This window comes from Oncorhynchus tshawytscha, linkage group LG14 (genome assembly GCF_018296145.1).
Source record: "Oncorhynchus tshawytscha isolate Ot180627B linkage group LG14, Otsh_v2.0, whole genome shotgun sequence".
Lineage (NCBI taxonomy): Eukaryota > Metazoa > Chordata > Actinopteri > Salmoniformes > Salmonidae > Oncorhynchus > Oncorhynchus tshawytscha.
Window position 1 is genome coordinate 30728814 of NC_056442.1, and position 23824 is coordinate 30752637.

At 44.9% G+C, this 23824-nt stretch overlaps 2 protein-coding genes across 2 annotated transcripts; one reads left to right on the forward strand and one right to left on the reverse strand.

The window, feature by feature from the left end:
* On the reverse strand, positions 1–18668 carry LOC112267001 (serine/threonine-protein kinase PAK 1-like). Its single transcript, XM_042297344.1, is given in 15 exon segments — positions 1–786; positions 938–1075; positions 1169–1365; positions 1554–1653; positions 1776–1893; positions 2165–2326; positions 2438–2501; positions 3393–3539; positions 3542–3608; positions 4300–4410; positions 5181–5218; positions 5497–5644; positions 8892–8986; positions 9151–9363; positions 18484–18668. Coding segments are annotated over 14 exon segments (1659 nt in total). The 5' UTR covers positions 9338–9363; positions 18484–18668; the 3' UTR covers positions 1–699.
* Positions 18669–19336: 668 nt separating this feature from the next.
* Positions 19337–22684, forward strand: LOC112267415 (aquaporin-11-like). The gene is made up of 4 exons (XM_024445684.2): positions 19337–19903; positions 21377–21687; positions 21780–21896; positions 22013–22684. The coding sequence occupies exons 1-4, from the start codon at positions 19581–19583 to the stop codon at positions 22099–22101; spliced, it is 840 nt and encodes a 279-aa protein (XP_024301452.2). The 5' UTR covers positions 19337–19580; the 3' UTR covers positions 22102–22684.
* The last annotated feature ends 1140 nt before the right edge of the window (positions 22685–23824 follow it).

The window sequence follows — 23824 nt, forward strand, 5'->3', positions numbered from 1 at the left end:
AAAAATAGGATTTAGATATGTTCTTCTATACTGTATCATACACAGGCATCCTTCATGTACCATCATTATCATCACCATTTGTATTATTATTATTATGATTTGAGACATTCCATAAAAAAGGTGTCATGCGTGTCATCTCAGTCAGCCAGACAGAGAGAGAAAGAGGGAGAGCGAGAGAGGAGAAGAGATAAGGAGATACGTTTGACATTCCAACGTTTGATCAGACCGAAAGACTGTCCCAAATGGCACCCTATTTTTGACAAAAGTAGTGCACTATTTAGGGTCTATGGTGCCGTTTGGGACTTAGACAATAACAGTACCACTTTGCATCTCTTCATTACACTGTAATCAACCAATCACTTCTCCCCAAAACAAAACACCTATACACATGAAAATAACAGTCAGACATAAACAAACAAACAGTTCAAAGGTCAGATCAGATCCAGTCCAGAGCCACTGTCTGTTGAGAGTTCAGACACTTTCCTGCTGAAACTACAATTCTAATGAGTCTTTGGGCCTGGAACTTTTCTCCAATCCGATCAGTGTATTTGTACCAGCAATGACATCAGTAAGAGTGTCCTTCCCACAGTCACCATGATAGGTCAAGGGTTTGAGGGGGATGGGACACCCTGAAACACCCCCTGTCTGGGTCCATAGGCGAGAGGGGGGGGGGGGTCCATTGTGCTAGCATCTAGCAGGTTAGCGGTTAGCCTTGGCTGCTTCTTTGGCTGCCAGGATGAGAGGAGTCAGACTGGATAAAGGCTTGGCCACCTTCAGGAACTGGTGCTGTGGAGGAGGAGGAGAGAAGAGAGGAAAACGAGGAGAGGAAAGATAGGTTTAGTTTTATTAGTGGTAAAACTAGTCATGTGGTTTGATGCAGAAACCAACCTTATGCTTCTCTCTCTCTCTCTCTCTCGCTCTCTCTCTCTCTCTCTACCTGTAGTAGGTCATTAGCGCTCCCTCTCTTCTCCACATCCATCTCCAGGCAACAGGTGAGGAAGTCTCTGAAGACTGAGGACAGTTTCTCTGGGTTCTGAAGCTCTGGAGTCCCGTTGGTCGCAATCAGATACAACGCCTAGGAGATAGGATAGGACAGACAGGGGCCGTTATAGACACACAAAGACAGAGAGACACACACACACACATTCGCTCTCTCTCTACCTCTTACCCTGAGTGGGTTCTCATTGAGGTAAGGGGGTTCTCCCTCCACCATCTCTATAGCCATGATGCCTAGAGACCAGATGTCAACTTTAGGACCGTAAGCCTTCCTGGTCACCACCTCTGGAGCCATCCAATAGGGAGTCCCCACCATGGTGCTCCTCTTACTCTGCTCTGGAGTGATCTGGGCACAGAACCCAAAGTCAGCTAGAGAGGAGAGAGAGAACACACATGTTAGAATAGGACATTGCACTCTAATGCACTATATAAGACTAAATATGCAATGGCACAGTGGTCGTGCAGCATTAGAACACAGACTATGAGCTCCCTCTGCTGGTCAAATGGAGACACTGCACATTAATGCCCCCATCTCCAACCCTAAGTGTGTTACATACTGAGTTTCACTGATCCGTCTATTCCCAGAAGGATGTTGTCACTCTTGATGTCGCGATGGATCACCTGGTTAGAATGGAGGAACTCCAAGGCCTGCAGACACTGGAGAGAGAGAGAGAGAGAGAGAGAGAGAGAGAGAGATGTACAAAAGTGCTTAAAGCATCACTTTCTGAATTAGAAAGCAGGCCGACAAGCCATGTACACACACACACAGCAGCACTGACCTCCCGACACACAGCAGCGATCTGAGCCTCGTCCATACATGTTTCCGTGACAACGTCAGTCAGAGAACCTCCAGCCAGATACTCCATCACTACCCATAGTTCCTCCCCTACCAGGTAACTACAGAAACACAACAACCACACCCATGTTACCATGGTAACATCAAATATCACCACTGTACCAGTTCGTCAATGGTAAGGGGAAGATAGAGGATGTGAGGGACAGTCAGGGTGAGTCTGTGTGTGAAAAAGAAGAAGCCGAAAGACAAGATGAAGATATCTAGTCCTCACAACTAATATGTGTGTTTACATGTCAATGTGTGCGTTTAGGAGTGTGTGTGTTTGTAAGCGTGTCTCACCTGTCTAGTAAACGATGTGTGTGTGTGTCTCACCTGTCCAGGTAGTTAACAATGTTGGGGTTCTTGTTTTCCCTCATGACCAGGATCTCGTTGATGATGAGCTCCTTCTTGGGCTGCTGCTGCAGGTTCATCTGTTTAATGGCCACCTCCTGGCCTGTAGCGATGTCTATGGCTGTATATACCGTACCTGACGCACTGGAGGGAGAAGGAAAGAGAGGAGGGGAGAGAGACTTCTTTCATTTCAAAGTGAAGAAGTGAAGTGTGTGTGTGTGTGTGTGTGTGTGTGTGTGTGTAGTGTAGACTCACCCCTGTCCGATCTTCTCGAAGCGCGTGTATTTCTTCTTGGGGTCTCCCACACTGACTATACTCCCTGAGAGGAGGGAGGAAAGGAAAGAAGTGAGGTTAATAAAGAGCCTGGTTCCTCTCTAGGTTTCTTCCTAGGTTTTGGCCTTTCTAGGGAGTTTTTCTTAGCCACCGTGCTTCTACACCTGCATTGCTTGCTGTTTGGGGTTTTAGGCTGGGTTTCTGTACAGCACTTTCAGATATCAGCTGATGTACGAAGGGCTATATAAATACATTTGATTTGATAAATGAAACAGAAAGACAGAGTGAAGAGTCAGAGAGAGACAGACAGACAGGGAAACAGAGAAGAGGCATAGAGGCAGAAGTGGGACCATTACAGTACAGAGACTCTCAGAGATTGCACTTTAAAACCACTGTAGGACCACGGCTGTCAGGGTCAGGTCAAAGACATGCTGGTCGGACTCAGACAGATGGTGAGAGAGGGAGAGGAGGAGAGAGAGAAAAAGAGACAGTAACAGACAGAACATCTTGTTAGGTCCACAGTTGGAGGTGAGACTGTCAGATGCTCAATTTAACAGAATCACTCAGTAACTCCAGGAGATTGGACAGTAGAGAGAGAAGAGGACCAATCAGATGCCAGGGTTGGACGGGAGGGTAGGAAGGTAGGATGTTGTCTGAGTGACAGTATTGTTTCTTACCAGTAGAGGGAGACCTGAGTACATCTGAGGCATGGAGCATCATAGGATGATATAGTTGAACTAGTTATACACACACATACACACACACACACACACCTCACCCAATGGATTACAGAGTACACACACCATTCATCACTACAGAGTATCTTACGGAACAATGACAGGAGATAGTACAAGGGATCTGAAACCAGCAGCCAGTGCAGTTTACTTCTATTGCAACTTTCAGACTAGCTGTGTGTGTCTGTGCACGCGTTACTTACGCAGTTTCTCCAGTATCTCTTCATCAGACATCTTCTTCTTGCGTGTTTTGTCTGCGGGGCGTGGCAGGGAGGGGCCAGGAGCAGGACTAGGGGTGGGGCTAGTGGGGGGTGTGATGGCGGAGGTGGCGCCCTCCGGAGGTGGGGGGAGATAGGCGACGTGGCAACGTCTCTGGTGGGAGGAGCTGGGAGGGGATCTATCACAGAACGAGTGTATATCTGAGGAGAAAGAGAGGAGGTGGGAAGGAGAGAGGAGGAGGGAGGGAGGGAGGGAGGGAGGGAGGGAGGGAGGGAGGGAGGGAGGGAGGGAGGGAGGGAGGGAGGGAGGGAGGGAGGGAGGGAGGGAGGGAGGGAGGGAGGGAGGGAGAGTGTGAGTGAAGGGAGAGAGAAGGACAACGTTAGACTTCTGAGCTATAGCTTATGCAATTGGTGGTCCACCAAACCAACTCAGTTACAGTTACTCTTCCTTATTTTACTGTGTCTGTGTGTCCCAGTCAGGTGCGCTAAGCTGCTAAATCACCATGGCAACAGTGGCGCCATGGCAGTAGCCCTGTCTGAGACGCCACTTCAGTTCGGACCGAAAGAAAAGACCCCTCTCAGCCAATCAGAGAACAGACTTCTCTAGGGGATTTCTCTGGTGTGTGTGTGTGTTTTCTGTGACAACAGAGTGAACAGAGAGGCAGTGTGAGTTTAGTATCTAAATTCAGCCCCCTGCTGCCGCCCATGATCGTCACACACACACACACACACACACACACACACACACACACACACACACACACACACACACACACACACACACACACACAATGCTGAGTCTGTTAGTGAGGAGCAGCACAAGGATAGTGTGACTTTATTTACCTTGTCTGGAGCCAGGGGGCTGAGTGTATGTGTGTGGCATGTGTCTTACTGATTTGGTGTGTTCTGGTCGGGGAGCGACAACAGGAGGGGGCGTGGCCTCATCTTCCTCGTCCTCAGATACGGTTGCTATGGCAGGCGTCTCTGACACAGCCTTGGAGCTCTGAAGAGGATGTGACATCACTTTCAGTTAGCTCACTTTCTTTTCCTGTTGTTAATACTCACTCCTTCTCCATCTCCCCTTTCTTCTCCTTCTGACTGACTGACAGCCAGGCAGATAGAGAAGGTGAATGGAGAAAATATACGGATTCACAGACAGTGCAGACAAAGGGAGAGAATGAGGGATGGAGAGGTAAAGAGAGAGGGAGAAGTAGAGCCAGGGAATGCATCTCAAGGACTGTTGATTGGCACACCTCTCCATTTTGTCCTCTGCTCTCTCTTCCACCATCTCTTATCCTCTCATTCTCTCTGTTTATCCCGTTTTTCTCTATCCCTCCAATCCTTTTTGCCATTCTTCATCTATGGCAGATGCTCTAAACACACATTGATAGTTGAGATATGTTCCTATCAAAATGCACCCCATTCCTTATATAGTGCCCTACCATGGCTGATAGGGCTCTGGACAGAATTGTGGTGATGGGCCCTGATCAAAAGTTGTGCACTATATATGATAAGGGGCACCCAGGTGGCGCAGCAGTCTAAGGCACTGTATCTCAGTGCTGTCACAACAGTCCCTGGTTCGAATCCAGGCTGTATCACATCCGGCCATGATTGGGAGTCCCATAGGGCAGCACAGAATTGGCCCAGCGTCGTCCGGGTTTGGCCGGGGTAGGCCACCATTGTAAATAAGAATTTGTTCTTAACTGACTTGCCTAGTTAAATAAAGGTTAAATAAAAAATGTGAAATTAAATAGGGTGTGTCAGGAGACTTACGGCAGTGTTGGAACAGCTGTAGTTGTCTGAACTCTTGTCTGTAGAGGAGAAGGAAAACAGGATAGAGGAGAAAACAAGACAAATAGTGTGTGTGTTCTGACAAATAGTGTGTGTTAACATCTGAATGTGTGTGTGTGTGTGTGTGTGTGTGTGTGTGTGTGTGTGTGTGTGTGTGTGTGTGTGTGTGTGTGTGTGTGTGTGTGTGTGTGTGTGTGTGTGTGTGTGTGTGTGTGTGTGTGTGTGTGTGTGTGTGTGTGTGTGTGTGTGTGTGTGTGTGTGTGTGTGTGTGTGTGTATACATGCTAGTGTGTGTGTACCTGTAAAGCTCATGTATTTCTGGCTGTTGTTGGTCTCCTTGGAGTCATAGAATTTGAGAACATCAAGGACAGCCTGAGGATTCTTCTTCTGTTCCAGCTTAGTGATGTTAGAGGTCTGGAGCAACCGAGCCCATTGCTCCGGCATGCCCTACACACACAATGTTAGTAACAAGAGAGAGATGTCGTGTCTGCAGTGGTCAGAGAACTGGGTCATATCTCCATCCTACAGTATCATCCCCCACTCTGCTTCCCTCTCCCTCTACTCACTCGCTCCATTCCTCCTAAGATCTCCCCCTATGACAGACAGAGAGGGAGCAAGAGGCATTGAGGGTAATAGTGAAATAGAGAGGATGCGTCTGAAATAGTTCCATATTCCCTATAAAGTGCACACATTTTGACAAGGGCCCATAGGACTCTAGTCAAAAGTAGTGCATTAATATATTAATATATACACAGTGAGGGAAAAAAGTATTTGATCCCCTGCTGATTTTGTACGTTTGCCCACTGACAAAGATATGATCAGTCTATAATTTTAATGGTAGGTTTATTTGAACAGTGAGAGACAGAATAACAACAACAAAAATCCAGAAAAACGCATGTTAAAAATGTTATACATTGATTAGCATTTTAATGAGGGAAATAAGTATTTGACCCCTATGCAAAACATGACTTAGTACTTGGTGGCAAAACCCTTGTTGGCAATCACAGAGGTCAGACGTTTCTTGTAGTTGGCCACCAGGTTTGCACACATCTCAGGAGGGATTTTGTCCCACTCCTCTTTGCAGATCTTCTCCAAGTCATTAAGGTTTCGAGGGTGACGTTTGGCAACTCGAACCTTCAGCTCCCTCCAAAGATTTTCTATGGGATTAAGGTCTGAAGACTGGCTAGGCCACTCCAGGACCTTAATGTGCTTCTTCTTGAGCCACTCCTTTGTTGCCTTGGCCGTGTGTTTTGTGTCATTGTCATGCTGGAATACCCATCCACGACCCATTTTCAATGCCCTGGCTGAGGGAAGGAGGTTCTCACCCAAGATTTGACAGTACATGGCCCCATCCATCGTCCCTTTGATGCGGTGAAGTTGTCCTGTCCCCTTAGCAGAAAAACACCCCCAAAGCATAATGTTTCCACCTCCATGTTTGACGGTGGGGATGGTGTTCTTGGGGTCATAGGCAGCATTCCTCCTCCTCCAAACACGGCGAGTTGAGTTGATGCCAAAGAGCTCCATGTATATGTGCTTTCTTGAGCAGGGGGACCTTGCGGGCGCTGCAGGATTTCAGTCCTTCACGGCGTAGTGTGTTACCAATCGTTTTCTTGGTGACCATGGTCTCAGCTGCCTTGAGATCATTGACAAGATCCTCCTGTGTAGTTCTGGGCTGATTCCTCACCATTCTCATGATCATTGCAACTCCACAAGGTGAGATCTTGCATGGAGCCCCAGGCCGAGGGAGATTGACAGTTCTTTTGTGTTTCTTCCATTTGCGAATAATCACACCAACTGTTGTCACCTTCTCACCAAGCTGCTTGGTGATGGTCTTGTAGCCCATTCCAGCCTTGTGTAGGCCTACAATCTTGTCCCTGACATCCTTGGAGAGCTCTTTGGTCTTGGCCATGGTGGAGAGTTTGGAATCTGATTGATTGATTGCTCCTGTGGACAGGTGTATTTTATACAGGTAACAAACTGATATTAGGAGCACTCCCTTTAAGAGTGTTCTCCTAATCTCAGCTCGTTACCTGCATAAAAGACACCTGGGAGCCAGAACTCTTTCTGATTGAGGGGGGGTCAAATACTTATTTCCCTCATTAAAATGCAAATCAATTTATAACATTTTTGACATGCGTTTTTCTGGATTTTTTTGTTGTTATTCTGTCTCTCACTGTTCAAATAAACATAGCATTAAAATTATAGACTGATAATTTCTTTGTCAGTGGGCAAACGTACAAAATCAGCAGGGGATCAAATACTTTTTTCCCTCACTGTGTATATACACTGCTCAAAAAAATAAAGGGAACACTAAAATAACACATCCTAGATCTGAATGAATGAAATATTCTTATTAATTACTTTTTTCTTTACATAGTTGAATGTGCTGACAACAAAATCACACAAAAATTATCAATGGAAATCAAATTTATCATCCCAGAGGAGGTCTGGATTTGGAGTCACACTCAAAATTAAAGTGGAAAACCACACTACAGGCTGATCCAACTTTGATGTAATGTCCTTAAAACAAGTCAAAATTAGGCTCAGTAGTGTGTGTGGCCTCCACGTGCCTGTATGACCTCCCTACAACGCCTGGGCATGCTCCTGGAGGTGGCGGATGGTCTCCTGAGGGATCTCCTCCCAGACCTGGACTAAAGCATCCGCCAACTCCGCCAACTGGACTGGCCCGCCCGTTCTCCAGACCTGAATCCAATTGAGCACATCTGGGACATCATGTCTCGCTCCATCCACCAATGCCACGTTGCACCACAGACTGTCCAGGAGTTGACGGATGCTTTAGTCCAGGTCTGGGAGGAGATCCCTCAGGAGACCATCCGCCACCTCATCAGGAGCATGCCCAGGCGTTGTAGGGAGGTCATACAGGCACGTGGAGGCCACACACTCTACTGAGCCTAATTTTGACTTGTTTTAAGGACATTACATCAAAGTTGGATCAGCCTGTAGTGTGGTTTTCCACTTTAATTTTGAGTGTGACTCCAAATCCAGACCTCCACGGATTGATACATTTGATTTCCATTGATAATTTTTGTGTGATTTTGTTGTCAGCACATTCAACTATGTAAAGAAAAAAGTATTTAATAAGAATATTTAATTCATTCAGATCTAGGATGTGTTATTTTAGTGTTCCCTTTATTTTTTTGAGCAGTGTATATAGTATATCACAAAAGTGAGTACACCCCTCACATTTTTGTAAATATTTGAGTATATCTTTTCATGTGACAACACTGAAGAAATGACACTTTGCTACAATGTAAAGTAGTGAGTGTACAGCTTGTATAACAGTGTAAATCTGCTGTCCCCTCAAAATAACTCAACACACAGGCATTAATGTCTAAACCGCTGTCAACAAAAGTGAGTACACCCCTAAGTGAAAATGTCCAAATTGGGCCCAATTAGCCATTTTCCCTCCCCGGTGTCATGTGACTCGTTAGTGTTACAAGGTCTCAGGTGTGAATGGGGAGCAGGTGTGTTAAAAAATCAAAAAATTAAAAAATTATGACATTCACGGAGGAGGATGGTTCTCACCATCCTCCTCTGAGGATCCTCCACTATTCTACACAGGCCATAGTTGATCAGCTGAATCATTGTTAAACACCCTACTAGATACAGACCCTAGATCTCGAGCATGTAGACAGACCCTAGTAGAGCATAGATGTAGAGTACATGGACTCACTGTGAACTCTCCAGTGACCGCATCGAAGCCCACATGGATGGTGTGTTCAAAATCAGAAGGCAGAGAGATCTCTGGACGCTCCTTCTTCTTGTTGGCTATGAGAGAGATAAAGAGAGAGATAAAATTAGGAGAGAAAGGGAGAGAGGAGAGGCTCATGGGAAGGCTAACCATGCAAGCTACCGCAAGGGATCCTGGGGGATTTGGATGTCTGTCCTCCCCCTGGTTACCTCCCTTCATTGTGCGCGCACACAGGACTCACTCTTGTCTCCTCCTCCTGTCAGGATGGACCTGATGGAGCGATCTTTCTTCTTCCTGTCCTCTGGGTTGGGGGGGAGGGGCTTGGAGCCATGGGGGGCGGGATCTTTGCTGCAAGAGCCAATCAGAGTGCTGGTGTTCCTCATGGGCGGGGCTGGGGGCTTGTCCTCAATGTCCCCATTATCAGACATCTTCACCAATTACACGCCGGCTGCTCCTGGAACAACCAATCAACATTAGGTCACAGAACATTACCAGCCTATCAACTAACATGACATTAGTCCACTAGCCAATCAACTGACAAAATATTTAGCCAATCAGCTGACAACACCAGTCCACTAGCCTGTCAGCTGACAGAACATTAGTACTCTAGCCAATTAGCTGACAGAACATTATTCCACTAGCCATCAGCTGAGAGAGCATTAGTCAACTAGCCTATCAGCTAACATGACACAAATAGTAGAGCTACCAGTCCATAGTTGACAAGCTGGTATTCTGTTTGATCCGGAAACACACATATCATTTACAGGCCAGTTTCCCGGAAACAGAGTGTGTGCGTGCACGCTGCAAACACTGACCACCGAGTCACAATCCAGGAAGAGAAAGACACACACAACCCTGTTGCCTCTGCTCACAAACTAATTCTACGAGCCATTGAACTGAGGAGAGAAAGGAACAAGCTAATGACTGGTTGTACCACAAACATCTAAAAATGGCACACACACACACAGATTCTCACACACACAAAGTCATTCACATAGGGGATGTAAGCTAACCTGCTATAGTGAATGCTCTGGTGGACACAGTCTACCAAAGGGAACAACTATCTGGGTCAGATACACACACACAGGACAGTTTTACAGAGTTCATGTCAAGAGAAGAGCTTACCAAGAAAAACGTCCAAAAGGACTAATTTGAGGTAGAAAGTTGGAGCATTAAAAGAAAAAAGCAGATTGATTTATTTTAGCTCACTTTAATCCACTGTACAGGAGAATAACAGAGTTCATGTCGTCTCAATGCAGGAATGAACCAACTTCCACATGGTAAATAATGTGACATTTACATCTGATTTGTAATCATCTGGTACACTGACCTCATCATACCTCAGGGTTAGTGTAACAGAGTTAATATCGTATACCGCAATGCCACAGCTTGAAATGGCTCCCTTCCTGTCGCTGAATTGCTAGCTCTTCGGTGGTGTAGCTGGCTAAGCAGTTGTCAAGCGGGCGGTCTCTCGTTTGCGAACCACTTGTTAGAGCGCAGTAAGAGGACTGGGACAGTGAAGGAAGCTACAGTACACTTCTATACAGACACAGTGACGCCTGTGTTACATTAGCAGTGGCTAGGTTCTGTCTGGCCTTACCCAGGTCTGTCTGTCTATCAGGCTGGAACTCTGATCTTGGCTTCAGCTTCTGTCTCCTCAGTCCTCCTTTAACTGCAGGGGGGTTGTATGTGTGAAAGAATGTGAGAGTGTGTGTGTTTGGACTTGAGTTCTGTTCTGCTGCCTTCCAGTCATAATGAGGTCACAGTCTGTGATGTCAGAACGAGTCATGGGGTAGGGGGTGGGGTTTGTGGCTCACACACACACACACACACACACACACACACACACACACACACACACACGTCATGACAGTGTGGAGCTACAGTATATTTCTCACACAAACACTAAACAGATGTATAAACAAATGCACACAGTCTACAATCACACACCTCTTCACATTCACAGCTCTGGTGACTAAGAGAGCAGATGGCCACAAGGTGGATCACACACACATACTGTACTTGATATGGTTCTGTAATTCTAGAGCACCTTTGTCACCTCCTCCCTTCTTTCCATCTTCCCTCCCTCCTTCAGACATCAAACACATCCTCCCCCGTCTCACCTTCCCCCTTCTCCCCATCCAAATCCTCCTCTGGCGAGCAGACACAAGGGAGGTCTCACATTTTAGTTCATACACACAACCCTGTCATCACATATCACCCTACTAACACACACACACACACACACACACACACACACACACACACACACACACACACACACACACACACACACACACACACACACACACACACACACACACACACACACACACACACACACACACACTGAGCAGAAGACTAATAAGAAGGTACATCTTGATCTACGTCCCAAATGGCACCCTATTCCCTTTACAGTGCACAACTTTTGACCAGGGCCCATAGAGCTCTAGTCAAAAGTAGTATGCTATGTAGGGAATAGGGTGCCATTTGAGATGTATCTCTGGTGCTTTCCACTGACTGTGCTGACGCTATAGATATCAAACAGGGTTGGACTCAGATTACAACCCTGTCTCACCCCTGTCTGAATTTTTTTTTTCTTTTTGTGACCAATTTTAAAAAGTACAAAACACACACATATTGTTTTGTTGTCTGACAGAGACAGTGGGTTAGCCTGTTGGTGTACCTCCCTGCTGATCAGCTGAATTAGCTAAACCTCCACAGCCAGCAGGGGAAGAGAGGGGAGGCCTCAATACACCAAGCCCAGAAGACCTCACTATCCCTGGGGAGTTGAGGAGACAGAGACCCCCCCCCATGGTGGAGCTAATGACTAGACAGATCGAGACTACGCTCATCGTTTTGTGTGTGTTTGTGTGAGATGACATTTTTTTCAACAAAAGAAAGAACAATATCAAGAGAAAAAAATTAAGAAAGGAAGCAAGAAAGCAAGAAAAAGATCAAATAGTATTCCTGTCCCACCCTGTTAATGAGACAGTCCCTAGGGCAGAGAGAGAGAGAGGCTTCCAATGCATATTTTACCATATTTTAAACACACACACACACCAGGTTTCAGTCTTTCAAGTAGATGAGAGCAGACTGTTCTCTCTGATACATTAGCTTCTTAGTTTATTTAAATTCCCAAACAAAGATCAGAATTATCATCATTGTCATGAAAAGATATCAACGTAATCACAACATAATCATGCTTTTATCATCTAGGAAATATAGCTAGGTCACTGATCTGGAGAAAGTTATAGTTGCTTTTATTGTAACTCTTTGTATACACTCTTTGTCAATCAATCACTCCATTGTCTACAGTTATTTCAAAATGCTCGCTCGGCTTTCAACTGGCACCAGAAAATGTAACCATGTCAGCTTCTCTGGCTACCAGTCACTTTTAGAATAGATTTTAACACTATTAATCATGTTTAAGGCTAGACTCGGTTTAGCCCCCTTCCTATATATCAGCCTGAGATCCTCTGGCAGGATACTGTTGATCATTCTAAAGTCTAGGTTGAAAACTAAAGGAGACTGATCATTTGCCATTAGGGCCCCTAGACTTTGGAATGGTCTGCCAGAGGATTTCAGGCATGCAGAATCACTGCCTCTTTTTTAATCCCTGCTGAAGACACACTTTTATAAAGATGATCTTAATGTAGGACTTCAATATATGCTTAAATTTGCCATTTTTTTTCTATTGTCCTTCCTTGTGTCTTTGTTTATTTGTTAGTACTTTCATTTGATAATTTTATGATGTAAAGCACTTTGTTACTTGTATTGAAAAGCACTATACAAATACATGATTATTATAATAATGACTGTATGAATATTATGTATGAGGACAGAATGCTTATTATTTGAAAATAGATGGGTTCATAAAGAGAACTTGAAGGTGTGTGTGTGTCCCACTCCCAGGAGTCCCACAACAGGCCCGAGCAGATGGCAGAGAGGACATGGCCAAACACACAATTAGAGAGAGAGAGAGCAGCATAGCATAGCGCCTGCTGGCTGGCTGTGGAGGGGGAGGGGGGGGGTACATTTTTGCATGAGTGAGGAACAAGCCAAGCCTGAACTGGACATGCAGTGAGAGACAGCGAGATATTGAGAGAGAGACAGTGAGAGAGAAGGTAAAGAGAAAAAAAAGAGGTTGTGGTACTGCCCTGGCGCACTGTCCTGCCCCCTCTGGTTGCCTGGGGTTACGGTGTTGATGGATGGACAGTGACAGGAAGACTCTCACTCTATTCACACACAATTCAAATGACCAAACTCACACAGACCAAAACCTGAGAGCTCCTGCTCTCGCTCCTTCTATTTCCATCCCCCTCTCTCTCTCTCTCACACACACACACACACACACACACACACATCACCTCGTCTCACTACAGGCACTCCACCATGCAGAACGGATGACAATTGATTCCAAGAGACATACCCCCTGTGTGTGTGTGTACCAGCTGGTCTATGATACTGCAGTGTTCTCTCACGCCTAAGAGCAGGAAATGAAGCCAAACAGAGAAAATCAACAACACTCTCTCATCCATGACCGACTGATGACATCACCAATATCACCATGACGACCTACTACATCACCATGACCAACAAACTATACTGAACAAAAATAAAAATGCAACAATTTAAAAGATTTTACAGAGTTACAGTTCATATGAGGAAATCAGTAAATTAAAGTTAATTAGGCCCTAATCTATGGATTTCACATAACCGGGAATGAAGATATGCATCTGTCCAGAAAAAAACAACTTTCTTCTGAAACTCGTCAGTCTATTCTTATTCTGAGAAATGAAGGCTATTCCATGCAAGAAATTGACAAGAAACTGAAGATCTCGTACAACGCTGTGTACAACTCCCTTCACATAACAGCACAAACTGGCACTAACCAGAATAGAAAGAGGAGTGGGAGGCCCCGGTGCACAACTGAGCAAGAGGACAAGTGCATTAGAGTGTCTAGTTTGAGAAACAGATGCCTCACAAGTCCTCAACCGGCAGCTTCATTAAACATTACCTGCAAAACACCAGTCTCAACGTCAACAGTGAAGAGGCGACTCCAGGATGCTGGCCTTCTAGGCAGAGTTTGTCTGTCCAGTGTGTGTTCAAAAACAAGGAAATTTCTAAGTGACCCCAAACTTTTGAACGGTAGTGTATATTTTCTTCATTCTTTCTTTCACTGGAGGACATTAAGTGCTTACAATCCAAAGATGCTTTGCAGCCCGGCACTGTGAGAGGTCTGTCCTCCTAATAACTCTAAGTGAGCTTAATGTCAGCTTAAGAGAAAAACACACACACAGCAGCCAGTGTTGATAAATCAGTGTATGTTGGCGTCTTAAAAATGTCAACCTGAGAAGGCTTTCAAATACACTTTAACATACACTCTACTCTGGCTGTGTGTGTGTGTTTCAGAATTGATGATGACAACAGTCAAGATTCCCAGTGTGCTCATAGGGCGTATCCTAGTGCGTGTGTGTGTGTTCAAATGTACGACTAGCCTTCCTCACCTTTCATCAATGCACTGTGTGTGTATGTGTGTGTCGCGGCTCTCCATGGGTGCCTAGAGATATCACAGGAATCTAGTCGCCAGCAGATTCTTAGGGTGGGGTGCATCCCAACATTCTACTGTGGCTCCCCCTTTTCCTCTCCTCCTTGACACTCCATCACCATGACATCATCATGAGTTCCACCAGGCGATTGTTTTGAATCACAAAGAAGAAAAAGATCCATCTTCTTTCTCTCTGTCTCCCTTTGCATTGCTCTCTTTACATCTGCTGTCTGTTCGTTTAACCGTGCCTAGAGAGACGCTCACACTGACTGCGTTCTCCTTTACCTCTGAAGATGTGTGTGTGTGTGTGTGTGTGTGCGCGTGCACGCATTGAGGAGGGAAGGGGGTGAGATGGATAGAGGAGTAGAAAGCAAGGGAGCGAAGCAGAGAGAAAGAGAACAATGCCAGTCCTGAGGAATACTAGGAGCTCCATTATTCACTAAAAAGTGTTTGAAGCTGATCCCTCTATTTTACCCCCTCTACCCCTTGCCCTCTCTCACCCTATTTCTCTGAGAAAAAAGGGAAGGGTGTGTGAGAGAGAGAGAATTGAATGAGAGCTGTGAGCCACTGACTAGTCTAAGTACCCAACACATAATCTCTCTCTCCTTCTCCCCCTCTCTGTGCCTGTCCAGAGTAAACTACAGGGAGAGGGCTGGTCAGTGACCTCACCACTGAACTACTCACTCCTCATATGATAACTATTAAACACAGAACTGGAACAGACACACACACACACACACAACCATACAGGTATGAGGGTCTCTGCCCACCAGCTGTCTGGCCCTGCCCACCAACCCAATCACCATAAATAATGCATGTTGCAAAGCCTGCTGGGAGCCCAGAGCTGCTCCACCCCCAAGAAAAGGAATGATATAACTAGACAAGTGTGTGTGTGTGTGTGTGTGTGTGTGTGTGTGTGTGTGTGTGTGTGTGTGTGTGTGTGTGTGTGTGTGTGTGTGTGTGTGTGTGTGTGTGTGTGTGTGTGTGTGTGTGTGTGTGTGTGCAAAAACGTATCTAGCCTAACTAGAGAACAAAAGTTCAGCATGGTAGCAGGAGGCCCTTAACTATTCAAATGGTAAATATTTAAACTCCAACCACTGTTATGGTTTTATAAATGCATTGTATGCACATTGAGTATTGCTAGCTGCAGAGCTGTCTGTGATTGTTAGCAGATCTCCTGAGAGAGAGAGAGAGAGAGAGAGAGAGAGAGAGAGAGAGAGAGAGGTGTAAAATAGCCAGCAACTCTCAGAGACACTTTACCCTGCTACTGACCTGCTGGTTAGTCTTTCAATACATAGGTGTAGCCAGCTAACCAGTTAGCATGATAGCCAAAGAGAGATCAAATAAGGACTTCTTCCATATTCTGACTATAGCAAACTACATTTTTGCCAACAAAACTATCCATTGAACAAAACACTATCCCTTTAACACTAAACTAACACCCAAACTATCCCATAGGTTAGGGGACATAGTCACTTTAACTCTATCCTACCCGGTGCCCCCGCACATTAGCTCTGTACCAGTACCCCCTGTATATAGCCTCGCTACTGTTATTTTACTGCTGCTCTTTAATTATTTGTTAATTTTATTTTTTACTTATCTAGTTTTCTAAAAATTGCATTGTGGGTTAAGGGCTTGTAAGTAAGCATTTCACTGTAAGGTGAAACCTGCTGTATTCGGCGCATGTGACAAATAAAATTTGATTTGGTTTAACAAAACACTATTCCTTTAACACTAAAATCACACCCAAATTATCCTACCCCAGACAGTTTGTGTTCCGCTGCTCAGACAGACTATATCAGATAGACTATAACATATGTGGTTAGCTGATACGTAAAATGCCTATCCATACCTATCCAGAACACAACCTATCTAACACCCAAACTTTCCCTTTAACACCAAACTATCAGACTCCTCAGACATTTCACCACACCGCCAGCCGACCAGATGGCAAAACAGCAGGGTGTGTGTGTGTGTATTTGAGAGGATAATGGTTATCAATGGAGGTCATCTGAGGTAGAGAAAACAGCTAAATTAATATAGAGAGGAGGTGAGATTCCTACTGCAGCTGTTCACACATTCACACTCTAAGCAAGACAAAAAGAGAGAAAGAGGACTTAACTACAGGTCCATAAGGTCAGCAGCAGGATGGGAATTTAAAGGTTATTTAAATGCTAATGCAGCACTACCTGTCACTGTGTGTGTGTGTGTGTGTGTGTGTGTGTGTGTGTGTGTGTGTGTGTGTGTGTGTGTGTGGAGAGGGAAAGAGAGAGAAGGGAGAAGGTGTAGGATGAGTAAAGTGAGAGAAAAGGATAACACTTACAAAAGAAGAGGGGGAGAGGAGAGAGAGAGAGAGAGAGAGAGAGAGAGAGAGAGAGAGAGAGATATTTATAGTTGATAGTATTATTGTTGCTTCAGTGGACAGGTTAGCTCTGATGCCAGTATTCTGTTCTCTACAGTACTACACTAGAAGGAGAGAGCTCAGGGTAGAAACAAATGATGGAAATACTCCCTCCCTCTGTGTGTGTCAGAGAGAGAACACACACACACACACACAATTAAACCTTGGCCTGGCTAAAGTGTCCAACCCTAAACAGTCTGTCGGGTATAAATACCTGACAGGTGAGAGACAATGCAGCCAGGAGACCACACCCACGTTCTTACCCCCTTTACACCCCCACATCCTCCAGCATCTCTTCATATCACATTGATGAGGCTAATAATAATATTATTACACTGTTTTACACTTGTACATAACATGCACCCATCCCACTTTCCTCCAGCCAGCCAATCACATCTCACTTATTCCTCTACATATTGATGCCATTAAACCTTTATGGGGCACGAAGGTCAATGTTGACTCAGGCACATTAACAGAATTGAGACAAGACCAATGGTGAGAGAGACGACACTAAGATGGGGCTACATCCCAAATAAAAACACTATTCCCTATATTGTGCACTACTTTTGACCAGAGACCCCCATATAGGAAAAAGGGTGCCATTTGGGATGCAAACTGTGTTGTTTCCCCAACCCAGATTAGCCTAGTCTTCTTGGTTAGCCTGTTATTCCTGATGTGTCATTTATTCAAAGTGCCAGGTCAAACTGAGTGAAGGCTGTGGAGCACTGTCACTAATCATGCAGCTACAGCTACACTTATCTAGCCTACCCTCTCTTTCTGTTTCTTCCAGTCTTTTTCTCTTTCAGCCTGTCGGTCTCTCCCTCCCTCTTTCGCTCTTTTCTCCCCTCTCTGTCTCTCTATTCTCTGTCTGTGTGTATGTGTGTGTCTGTCTGTCTCTCTCCCCCGTAAGTGCTATACGGGATCCTTGGGACGTCCCTACCCTAAACTCTAATCTTAACCCCTAGCTTTACCATACCCAAACCTAACCATTTGAAATGTCAACTTCAATGGGGTAGGGACACCGGAAGGATCGGAAGGTTCCCCCATGACGCATAATGATTCGTTTCACATCTTTCTCCTAAAGACATTAAATAAATGAAAATGTCTGCATTAAAATGGATACACTCTGTAATATCTAGCCTAGACTATACATGAGATCAGAACAGGTTAACCATGACATTTTTTGCCAATTTTCATCCAGGCGATCAACACACGGAGTTTATTTCATTCAAATGATAACTGTATATTCCCAAATGTTTCATTCATACCGGTCGGCCCTGAAGCTACAGACAACTGGTCCGCGCGCACACACACACACACACACACATATATATACACGCACATATACACAGGAGCTCCACCGCCACACACATAAAGCACCCCGTTCCTTTCTCCCAGGGGCAACATCAGTGTAACGATAAATCTGTGTCGCGGCCCCAAGTCCATCCACTGATATAGCTACTGTATGTACGTTCCCTTTCCGTTAGACTGTAGCGCGGTGAGCACGCTCCTCCTGTCTGCCTGGTGGTAACAGTCCTGTAATGTACCGGTAAAGGAAGGTAAAACTAAAAAGACTGTCATGCCCGGTTCTGTCTGTGGATAAAGGAATAGGAGAAACTCACCTCTCGTCGTGTCTTTTGAAAAATTCCTGATGGCGATCCGATCTCTTTGCCAGCACTCACACACCACACACATACATTCGCTCAAGTCGCTTCAGTTTTTTCTTTCTGCCCAATTTGCCAAACCCTTCTTCTATCGCTCTGCCCAGGCTCTGCCAATCCCTGGCTATTGTTAGATACACACCACCCTGCTACATAGCAACGCCCGCCCACTATACTCGTTTATAGAATGCCAGCGGTCAGGCTGAAGCTCAGTCGTGTGCTTATTGGTCTGTCTGGCTGTTTGTTTCACTGGGAGGTGAGGTGGGTCTCACCATGAGTTTCCCGATTACTTTTCGGGGCTGCATCTCAACAGTATATGTATATCGCTTCCTATCCTTGTGTTCTCCCCTTGTGTCCTTCTCTCCTTGTGCCCACTTTATTTATCTGTAGGCTACAGACTTGACAGGTGCAAAGGTCAATCACTGGGCTGGATTTTACATTAGCCTTATTTAGATTTATCAGCATCATTTATCATCAGACTAATCACTGAATCTTCTGAAGGAGAGGATATAAGGAAAGCATGAGAGAACACGTGTGCGTAATTGAGTGAGGGTGATGGGCATAGACATAGGCCTGTCTCAAAAAGCATTCTATTCTCTTTGTAGTGCACTACTTTTAACCAGGGCCCATAGGGCTCTGGTCAAAATAAGTGCACTATATAGGGACCTAGGGAATAGGGGGCCATTTGGGCCATACATTACATGTATATGGTATGACATCATTGAATCTGTATAGCTACTGTTCTCTCTGGTGGTGGGTGGGGGGATCACACCACACAGCCTGGCCATGTTATAGCAGCAATGGGCATGGAGGTAGCAGCGCAGTGTAGAGAGAGACATGGAGGAGAGCAGGGAGCCAGAGAGACGAAAGAGGAGGGAGGGAGGTAGCCACTTGCGCACCAAATGAGCTCAAGCTCATCATCATCTACACACGCGCGCACACGGTAGCCTGCTGCAGCCGTAAGAAAACAGATCCAGAGGAGCACGCGAGAAGACACATAAAGAGAGAGAGGCGGAGAGACCGAGACTGAGGAGAGAGGCAGATATCTGCAGATAGAGATGTCAGGCGTTGTGGTGTCTCTGTGTCTGCTAGCGGTCTTTGTGCTGCTTTGTGAGCTGAGCAGGAGAATCTTAACCAAGCTACTAGCTCCCAGAGGGCTGTGTCTGTCTGCTGTTTACGCAGTGGAGCTGGTCTCTACGCTGCAGCTGTGTATCTGCAACCTAGAGCTGCGTCTATTGGGGGAGGTGGGCCGGCTGCAGCCTCAGTTCTGTCTCAGCCTCACATATCTGGCATCTGTGGTCCATGGCCTCACCTTCCATGGAGCCCTGGGGAACCCCTGTAGCACGCTGGAATACACCTACCGGGGACGCCTCACTGCCAGGTTCTATTCTATTCTACTGTATTCTATTGTTGTCTCTATCTAATGGATACATGATCTATTCTATAATTGTCTCCATGTAATGGATACATTATCTACTCTATTGTTGATTCTATGTAATGGACACATTATCTATTATATTGTTGTCTCTATGTAATGGATACATGATCTATTCTATTGTTAATTATATGTAATGGATACCTATTTTAGTCTATTCCTTATAATAGAGATTTTTGTATGAAAAATCTATTATATTCTATGTAAAATGTACACTACCATTCAAAAGTTTGGTGTCACTTAGAAATGTCCTTGTTTTTGAAAGAAAAGCAATATTTTTGTCCATTAAAATAACATAAAATTGATCAGAAATACAGTGTAGACATTATCTAGGCCCATTATCAGCAACCAACACTCCTGTGTTCCAATGGCACGTTGTGTTAGCTAATCCAAGTTTAGCATTTTAAAAGGCTAATTGATCATTAGAAAACCCTTTTGCAATTACGTTAGCACAGCTGAAAACTGTTGTCCTGATTAAAGAAGCAATATAACTGGCCTTCTTTAGATTAGTTGAGTATCTGGAGAATCAGCATTTGTGGGTTCGATTACAGGCTCAAAATGGCCAGAAACAAAGGACTTTCTTCTGAAACTCGTCAGACTATTCTTGTTCTGAGAAATGAAGGCTATACCAGGCGAGAAATTGCCAAGAAACTGAAGATCTCGTACAACGCTGTGTACTACTCCCTTCACAGAACAGCGCAAACTGTCTCAAACCAGAATAGAAAGAGGAGTGGGAGGCCCCGGTGCACAACTGAGCAAGGAGACAAGTACATTAGAGTGTCTAGTTTGAGAAACAGATGCCTCACAAGTCCTCAACTGGCAGCTTCATTAAATAGTACCAGCAAAACACCAGTCTCAACGTCAACAGTGAAGAGGCGACTCCGGGATGCTGGCCTTCTAGTGGATACATTATCTATTGTATTGTTGTCTCTATGTAATGGATACATTATATATTCTATTGTTGATTATATGTAATGGATACCTACTTTAGTATATTCTTTATAATAGATAGTATTGGATGAAAAATCTATTATATTCTAAGTAAAATGTACACTACCGTTCAAAAGTTTGGTGTCACTTAAAAATGTCCTTGTTTTGAAATATTTATTTTTTGTCCATTAAAATAACATCAAATTGATCAGAAATACAGTGTAGACATTGTTAATGTTGTAAATGACTATTGTAGCTGGAAACGGCAGATTTTTAATGGAATATCTAAATAGGAAACAGAGGCCCATTATCAGCAACCATCACTCCTGTGTTCCAATGGCACGTTGTGTTAGCTGAACGGTAGTGTATATTCTGTTAAATTCTACGGGTACATATTCTATTCTATGCATAATGACATTCTATTGCCGTCTTTCTATAATGGATATGTATTATATGGATACATATTCTATTCTACTCTATTGTATTCAGGAGCGGCGTGCTGAGGATGGTGTGCCAGTTCATGGCAGCAAGCGTGGCTCGTACCATGCTACAGGGGCTGTGGGCCCTCGGTCTCTCTGACCTGCACCTGAGACACACACTCCAGGGCTTCCAATGCATTAGCCCCATCCACACAGACACACACACCAGCCTGGTGCTCCCCGGCCCTCTGGTCACCGCTGCAGCTGTGGAGCTGGCAGGGGCCTTTGCCATGCAAACCGCCTTCACACACACACACACTATGGACCGGAGGTACCGGGTACATGCCATAGCAGCACTCACCGCTACCTTGACCTATGCAGGTGGGTTACCGTGTTTAATCCTGTGTGTGTGTTATTGTTGTAGGTGTCAGTGATAGGAGCAGTGTTTAAGCCTTTGTGTGTTTGTGTTGCAGGTGGCAAGATGACAGGGGCTGTGTTTAACCCTGCGTTGGCCCTCTCCACCCAGTTCTCCTGCAGTGGGCACTCCTTTCTGGATTACTGCCTGGTCTACTGGCTGGCTCCTCTATTAGGTACGCACACACACACACACACACAGGTGAACTATGGGGTCCACTTTCTTTTCTGTTTTTCTGACATTACTCCCACTCTCTTCTTTCCTCCTCTTTTCTAACCCCCCACCCTGCAGGTATGATGTGTTCAGTCCTGTTGTTTGATCAGATGTTGTCTGGTAGAGCTGCTCCCTACCGCCCCCTTCTGGCTAACAAGAGGAAATGACCCTGGGTCATTTTCATTAGTGCACATGTAGCAAAACCGTTTTGTAACAGAATACATTTCACTAAAAAAACAAGGTTTTTTTTAGACAAGTTCAGGTAGTTCCTCCCCTTTTCGGTTAGTTTTCTTCTGTTTGGTGTCTACTGCCCTGGACCCACCATCAATCCCTACGAACCGAAGACCCTGATGCATAGTGACCTCTTTAAAACTAAGCACATTCAAACAAAAAAAAGACTATATATTGAGATGTTTTTTAATCTAGTATGATTTGTACAGTGGTGGCTGGTGGCACTTAAAAATTGGTCTGGAACGTAATGATACCATTTCATTTACTCTAATCCAGACATTTTTATGAGCTGTCTTCCTCTGGATTGATGTAAAAAAAAAAAAAGATTTCTGTAGTTAGTAGTGTTAGTAGCATATTTAAAACTATTTGAGATAGTATTTTATGTACAGTTCTTCAATAGATATGCCTATGGTCAACTTGAGGAGTATTGTCAACCTTTCCAAGTCACCCCGCTCCTCCGCAGTCCACACACTCCACTGGCTTCCAGTCAAAACTCACATCTACTACAAGACCATGGTACTTGCCTACGGAATAGCAAGAGGAACTGCCCCTCCAATCTACCTTCAGGCTATGCACAAATCCTTACACCCCAACCCGAGCACTCTGTTCTGCCACCTCTGGTCTCTTGACCTTCCCCCACCCCTATGGGAGGGAAGCTCCCGCTCAGCCCAGTCCCAGCTCTCCTCTGTCCTGGCACCCCAATGGTGGAACCAGCTAGAACAGCAGAGTCCCTGCCCATCTCCAAAAACATCTGAAAACCTACCTCTTCAAAGAGTATCTTAAATAAGTCCACAGTATCCATCTCTTTGCCTTTTGTGAACTAACACTCGCACTTTACTTTCTCCCGTTACTAGCTGTGACTTGGCTGAAAGCTACTTTGAGTAAAAACATGCTTGCTATTACTGTGATATGTGGTTGTCTCACCTAGTCATCTTAAAATTAATGCACTATAAGTCACTCTGGATTAGAGTCTGCTAAATGACAAAAATGTAATTTAAATGTACGCAAACTGGGTCAGACCTAGGTGAATGATAAAAAAAGGTGCTCTGACAATAGTTTTGATGATTTAAGTTGGTGAAATTAACAGTTAAAATGGTCAGAGTTGAGTTGCTTTTCCAATCCTTAAGCTGTGAGTGAGTGTAGCTCCGGTGGCCTGCTACACCAGACACATAACTTTAACTGTAAAATTACGCTCTGGCTCAATTTTTATGATTGACACAGCTTGCTCCCAAGGCTAATAGTTTTAATTGGCTCTCGCTCTGCTCGCGCTGCCTAAAAGCTAAGCATAGCAAATAAGAAACCTTGGTTTCTGTGGCCACAGGTGGTCTAGTGCAGTGGTCCCAAACTTTTCACAACAATTACAACAATATCTATGGGCTAAAAAAATCTACATTTAAAAAAGGAACTGATGCAGAGGTGCCGCCAGTAATTTTGGGCCCCATGAAAAGATATCACATTGGGCCACACCACACCATCCCTGCGCAATTGCTGTAACCACACACCTCCAGAACCCAATCGACCCATTCAAAGCTTTAAATAACTCTAGCTTTGCAGGCTTGCAACTCTCTTGTAGTCCAATATTTACTGACAGTGAGCTGTGAAAATATAACACTGTGCAGATATGCATGCAACATTCTGCATACAGTGGAATTCACTATT

Bases quoted from the DNA above. Each gene is read 5' to 3' on its own strand.
- LOC112267415 (XM_024445684.2), top strand. From the start codon at position 19,581: ATGTCAGGCGTTGTGGTGTCTCTGTGTCTGCTAGCGGTCTTTGTGCTG. The intron at 21,688-21,779 runs GTGGGTTACCGT...TTTGTGTTGCAG, and splicing joins CGCTACCTTGACCTATGCAG to GTGGCAAGATGACAGGGGCT. The intron at 21,897-22,012 runs GTACGCACACAC...CCCACCCTGCAG, and splicing joins CTGGCTGGCTCCTCTATTAG to GTATGATGTGTTCAGTCCTG.